General features: G+C 51.7%; 1 protein-coding gene across 1 annotated transcript; it reads right to left on the bottom strand.

The window, feature by feature from the left end:
- Positions 1-1053: 1053 nt before the first annotated feature.
- Positions 1054-6404, bottom strand: C1QC (complement C1q C chain). Its single transcript, XM_003415368.3, has 3 exons — positions 6283-6404; positions 5810-6003; positions 1054-1938 (listed from the first exon to the last, which is right to left on the bottom strand). Exons 2-3 carry the CDS (start codon positions 5982-5984, stop codon positions 1382-1384), a joined length of 732 nt encoding a protein of 243 aa, XP_003415416.1. The 5' UTR covers positions 5985-6003; positions 6283-6404; the 3' UTR covers positions 1054-1381.

The following is a 6404-nucleotide window of genomic DNA, read 5'->3' as shown; positions in this document are numbered from 1 at the left end:
GGCCGGGTTCTCTCTGGGCCTGCACGGGAAAGTTACACTTTTTATCTTTTCACATCTGTACTGTCAATTCCATCTGGTGCTCACTTCAGTGACATTGCTGCAGCAAATGGTGGGTTCCCCTGGTCCTGCCGCAAGGATCGTGGCAGCTGGGCCGATGTCAGAAAGCTCACCGTCAAACTTGATGGCCTGTGGGCAGCCGTGATTTTAGGGCCTCCCTGAGGGCTCCCAGAGTCTGTGAGTTATTCAGGTGGGTCAGAATCTGGGGAGAAGATTCTTACACCCTTTCCCTCACCCACTCGGCCCATTGCAGAGGATGGCTGCAAATATCGTCTGCGTTAATACATATAAAGCACGCAGCATAGTGCCTGGTGCATAGTAAGTGCTCAGCAAATGTTAGCTATTACGATTTTTATTCACTCATTTACTCTGCATTCACTCACTCATTCATCCCAATTCACTCATTAACTCGGCACAAATTCATTGCCTGTTTAGTCTTTGACTGCACTGGGCTTACCTGAGCCCAAACCCCTCCTGTGACACACCAAACCATTTGCCGTAGAGCCCATTCCAACTCACGGCGATGTCATGTGTGTCGGAGTAGAACTGTGCTCCGTGGGGTTTTCAATGGCTGATTTTCTGAAGTAGATCGCCAGGCCTTTCTTTCAAGGCACTCTCGGGTGGACTAAACCACCAACCTTTGGGTAGCAGCGACACTGTTAACTGTGTGCACCAAGGTGCTCCTAAAATTCAACATAGGCCTGGGGATTCAAACACACTTCCATTTACCTATGAGCACAGATACCTGTAATGACAGCAGTACCTCTCACACAAACAAGTGACAATACATAGCCCCTTGGGGACCTCCTGTGGCCTCTAACCACACTTGGGCATCTGTCTCCCACCAGGCTAGATGGCACTGAACACCTTCACATTGGCAGCCAACCTTTACTGAGCACCAGCGACATACCTTGTCTGAGTCTAGAGCCCAGGGACTGCTGAGGCAGACGCAGAGCTAAATATCAGGAGACCAGCTGCTTCAAGGGATTGGCAATGAAGAATCTGAGCCATGCCCATTTATGGATCCAATGATTTATTTATATATTTCCCTGCCTCTTCCAAGACTTGCGGGGAGGGAGGGTAGAAAAAAGACAGCACCAGAAGGTATTGGTTAGGTGTCAAAGGAGCAGTTTAAGCAATGACTCCTGAAGGCACTCAGAAAAAGGAAGAGAACACGTGGGATGGGGCAGTCAGGGCAGGCTTCCTGAAGGAGGAGGAGTCCATCAGGTGAGTGAGGACTCAGAGACTGGCAAGGGCTGGGCAGCCCGGGCTGGCTGGTGCTGTGGGTCTGTGCAGGGAAGCTGAGGGAGGTGGGGCCACCTGCCTAGTCCGGGAAGAGCAGGAAGCCAGAGAAGACGCTGTCAGAGCCTTCGGTACCCACCATGCCATTGTAGTCATTGACAGCCAGCCACACCTCGTCGCCCAACTGCAGCCGCAGCAGCACGCCGCCTGAGCTGACCTGCTTTTTGTTGGACATATGGTCACAGAAGGTGGTCACCTTGACGCCACTGCGATAGAGTTGCACGCACAGGTTGGCTGTCTGTGACGTGTGATAGACAAAGTAGTAGAGGCCGGGGACTTTGCAGGTGAACTTGCCCGTGCTTGTGTCGTAATGCCCCTGCGGGTTGGTGATGACTCCGTTGAACTTGACCAGGCCGTTGGGCTCCGGGTACTGGACCGTCTGCCGTGTCACTGTGAACACCGACTGGTGCTTCTGCTTGTATCTGCCCTCCTCACCTGGCTCCCCAGGGGGGCCTTGGATGCCAGGATCACCTGGAATCCCGGAGGTCCCCATGGGGCCATTTTTCCCAGGATGGCCAGGTGTGCCAGGTTCTCCTTTCTGGCCCTTGGGTCCTCGAGTCCTGGGGGTAGCTGGGATTCCTGGGAAGAGAGCAGGTGGGAAGGAAGTGATGGGGCAGAGAACAGGAAAGAGGGGCCCTGGGGAGTTTCCTCAGGGGACACACCATCAGTGTTTGGTCTCTGGAAGCTCCTTCCTCCGGATGGAATATCTACCTGGGAGCACTGTGCCGGAACTAAGACTCTGCCAGAAGGGAGGGATATCCCACCGCACATCCTGCCTCCCCACGGGCTTGCCCCTGGACTTGTTTTTTGGCCCCAGTTTCTTGGCATTTCCCTGTTTCTTGGCCTCAGTTTCCACAGTCAAGGGGGGGAGGGTAAGACTAGGCAGAATCAGGGGTGTCAGAAGACTGTCAGCCAACCGGTGACATGCGGCCTGCAGATACCTTCTGTTTGGTCTGCCCTATATATATATATATGTATATATATATATTTTAATTAGAGCCCAACATTATAAAATTCAAAAACTGCCATTTTGTCAGTCTTGACACAAAAATTGATTAAAGCTTATTTCCTGGGAAGCTCAGGAAGCTTGAGCTTCAGGCCCTCTCACTTGAACTGGCCTCTTCAAGGTCTTTATTTAATTTTATATTTATAATGTTTTTCAACTATTTTGAAATAATTATAGATGCACAGGAAGTGGTGAAAAAAAAATGTATGGAGAAGTCGCGTGTACCCTTTACCTAGTTTTTCCCAACGGTACATCTTACATTACTAAAGTACACTGTCAAGACTGGGAACCTGACATTGATTCGAATTTCACCAGCGTTACATACACTCGTGTGTGTGTGTGTGTGTGTACCCGCAGCCATCAAGTCAATTTCAACTCATAGCAACCCTGTAGGACAGAGTAGAATTGCCCCACAGGGTTTCCAAGGAGCAACTGGTGGATTCGAACTGCTGACCTTTTGGTTAGCAGCTGAGCTCTTAGCACTGATCTATGCAATTTTGTCATGTTCGTAGAATTATGTAACCACCACAATCAAGTACATTTATACTTTGTATTATTTTTCTTCCGAGATTCATACTTCGTACACTCCACATTCCCATTATTCATGGATATTTGAAGGACATCATGCTTGGTAAAGTAGAGGGTCAGCAAAAAACAAGAAGACGGTCAATGAGATGGAATGACGCAGTGGCTGCAACAACGGGCTGCAGCATCACAATGATCGTGAGGGTGGCGCAGGATGGGGCAGTATTTCATTCTGTGGTACGTAGGGTCTCTATGAGTCAGAATCAACTCGACGGCATCTGACAACATTATTTTTCTTAAAGACAGCCCTTTTATAAGCTTCAGAGCCCGGTGGAACCTGTATTCGTTCCAGAGATTGGACCACACCAGTCCAGCACTAACACATGGCAACCACTGGCTAGAGCCAAGTGGTGGCTACTCCCACTCCACTCAGCCCACATCAGTCCTGTGACAGCTGTCCTCATTCAACTCCCCCACGTTACAGTTGAAGAAATTGAGGCCAGAGACTTGCCCAAGGCTATGTGGCCAGTACAAACTGCAGTCAGGCCTCAGATTAAGTCTTGATTCTTGAGAGAGCCATGAAAAACTGAGCCTCTGTAGAGGTTCTTCTCACCTTGTCTAGTCCATAAAACAGTTGCCATCGAGTCGATTCTGACTCGTGGTGAACCCATATGAGTCAGAGTAGAACTGTACTCCATAGGGTTTCAATGGCTGATTTTTTTGAAGTAGATCACCAGGCCTTACTTCCAAGGTGCCTCTTGGTGGACTTGAACCTCCAACCTTTCGGTTAGCAGCTGAATGCTGAACTCTTTGCACCACCCAGGGACTCCTGTTCATACCATACTCATCTTCTAAGGTCTTCCCTCTTTCAGGAAGCCCTCCCTGACTACCTCTCACCAGCCCTGGCTGATCTTTTCCTCCTCTGAGCCTCCATAGTGTCGAGGTGTCTGTGCAGGCCCATTGTGACAAATTCTCTGGGGCCTGTTACCCTTTTAGCTCACCATACCTCTGCAGTGAGAGTCAGTGAGGCTCAGAGGTTTAGAAGTGTGGGATCAGGACCCAGCAGACCACGGATTCAGGCCCTGTGATCTTGCGCCAGTGACCTCCCTTCTGAGCCAGTTTGCTCAGTTAAGATCACAGCGTAATAACAGAACTGATGCCAGAGCTGCTGCAGGAAGGGGCTGAGACAATGCAGGTAAGCCCTGAGCAAGGTGCAGGCATGACGCAGTGAGTGCTCTCAACGTCAGCCTTCTTTAGGATTGCCGCCAGCGATGCCGAGCGGGAGGTGTCCCATCCTTCGCAATGTCAAGAATCCCCTTGGGAGGTTTCTACTTGTGTCTTGAAACAGCACTGGGGAGGGGCCCTGAGAGGCAGTGGAGGGTAGTGGTTAAGAGCATGGGGGTTTAGAGTTGGGCAGGGTTGGGACTGATTCCACCGTGTGACTTTGAGCAAGTTGCTCAACCTCTCTGAACCCCATTTGTAAAATGGGAGCAAAGCTCCCATCTTCAAAGGTGTTTTGCTCAGTGTTCTCATTTGAAAAATAGCGAAAGATAATTGTATCTCCCCCATGAGGTAAGTATGGCAAAGGATTTGGAACGGTGGCTGGCACGTAGTAGGAGTTCAGTAGGCAATGACCATCAGCCACCCTGGCAGGGAGATGGCCAGAGGTGGCAGGGAAGTACATGGTCCTGGAAGATGGCACAGCTGGAGGGCTCTTTTGGTGGGGGTGCTCACCTGGAATTGGAACATTCCTTCTGGAATGTTGGTAACATTCCCCTCCATCGCTGGAGGGAAGATGATGGAGGGGAAATTTCTAAAGTAATTCTTCTCCACTGGCTTCCTTTCCTCCCTCCTGCTTCTACCAGTCTCACCCATGCCTGCCACAGAGACTCTGGGCCTCCCAGGTACACACCTGCTCACTCACTGGCTATCTCAGTCTCTCCCCCAGCACCAGCTGCCTGTTCATATTCTCAGCCCCCTTCTCTCCTGCTAGCTTGCCTGTGACTCTCCACTAGAAGATTCTATGGCTGTGACCCCAACTTCTCACTCCCCACCCCTCCAGCTCCCCAAAATCCTGGGCAAGGAGGCAAATACAGCTCCCTGATGACAAGAATGATGACGACAACAGTAACAATAGCCTACACAAATAGTCTCTACCATGTGCTTATATCAAATATAAGTTTTATATTTAAACTTCTTTAATCCTCAGGACATCCCTGTGAATAGATTCTACTATCTGCCCATTTTACAGATGAGGAAGCTGAGGCACAGCAAGGGTAAGTGGCTGTTTAAGTTCACCTAACTGGGGAGTGAAGGAGCTGGGATTTGAACACTGGCAGTCTGTGCATTGTATGTATCCACCGTGTGGGCTCCACCTTACCCCTAGGTGTCCATGTGGCAGGCAAGTAGTGGAAGAACCCGCAGATGCAATCAAATAACAGGACAGTTTACCAAAGGTTACCAAAGGCTTTCACATGCATTATCTCATGTGAGCCTCCCTGCCCCGTTCCGGGGCAGGTGCTCTTATTCTCCCCCTGTTAGCAGATGAGAGCCCTGGTGACACAATGGTTAAGAGCTTGGCTGCTAACAAAAAGGTGGGCAGTTTGAATCCACCAGCTGCTCCTTGGAGACTCTGTGGGGGCAGTTCTACTCTGTCCTATAGGGTTGCTGTGAGTTGTAATTGACTCAATAGCAAAGGGTTTTGTTTAATATCGATGAGGAAACTGAGGACCGAAGAGGTGAAAGTCACCCCTGCGGAGGCCTGAAGCCTAGGCTCTGAGGTACTCAGACTCTGCCCTGGGGGCAGGAGTGGTGGGAGGGACAGAACTTCCTGCCATCAGGTTGCTGTTCCCCACCCAGGTCACTCAAGCCCTTACTCACCAGACCCCAGGCCCCCATCCCCTGGGCCAGCAGACTCACCTGGCTCACCCTTGGGCCCTGGCAGCCCATCATGCCCGTCCTTTCCTGGGGCCCCAGGCAGGCCTGGCATCCCCGGGATCCCGTAGCAGCTTGTGCTGGCCTGGCCCCTGAGGGGTAGTGTCAGCAGGAGCAGTAGCAGGTTTAGGCTGAGGGGGGGCTGGGAGCCGGGCCCCATGTCCGTCCTGGGGAAGGAGCTAGGTGGAGGGGGAACCGAGTTAGGAGTTGACCTCCCCAGTCCTTCACCTGTCCTCCTTACTCTTCTCACTCGCCAGAGTCAGGCCACCCAGCCCCACAGCCCCCCTCTCTCCCCAAGGGAACATGAAGAGTGATGGGGCCTCTTCTTTGAGCCCAGGTCCCCTGCCCAGTAGGGAGTGGGGACCTCCTTCCTCTCATGAATCAGGGCCACATTTCAGGAAGGTGGCAAAGGGACAGAAAAGCCCTTTGCTCTCACCTGGGCAGGCCCCTGGGCTCACCTGGAGGTGGGAGGCTTCTGGTCTGGTCACAGAAATGTCCTCAGATCTGCTTCCCCTCTGCTGGCAGGAGGACACCGTGCTGGAGTGGACACAGCTCAGAGCTGGGCTGGCCCCCTCCCTTC

Source organism: Loxodonta africana, chromosome 3 (genome assembly GCF_030014295.1).
Source record: "Loxodonta africana isolate mLoxAfr1 chromosome 3, mLoxAfr1.hap2, whole genome shotgun sequence".
Lineage (NCBI taxonomy): Eukaryota > Metazoa > Chordata > Mammalia > Proboscidea > Elephantidae > Loxodonta > Loxodonta africana.
The sequence above is the reverse complement of the archived record's forward strand: the minus strand, read 5'-3'. Positions and strand labels throughout refer to the sequence as shown.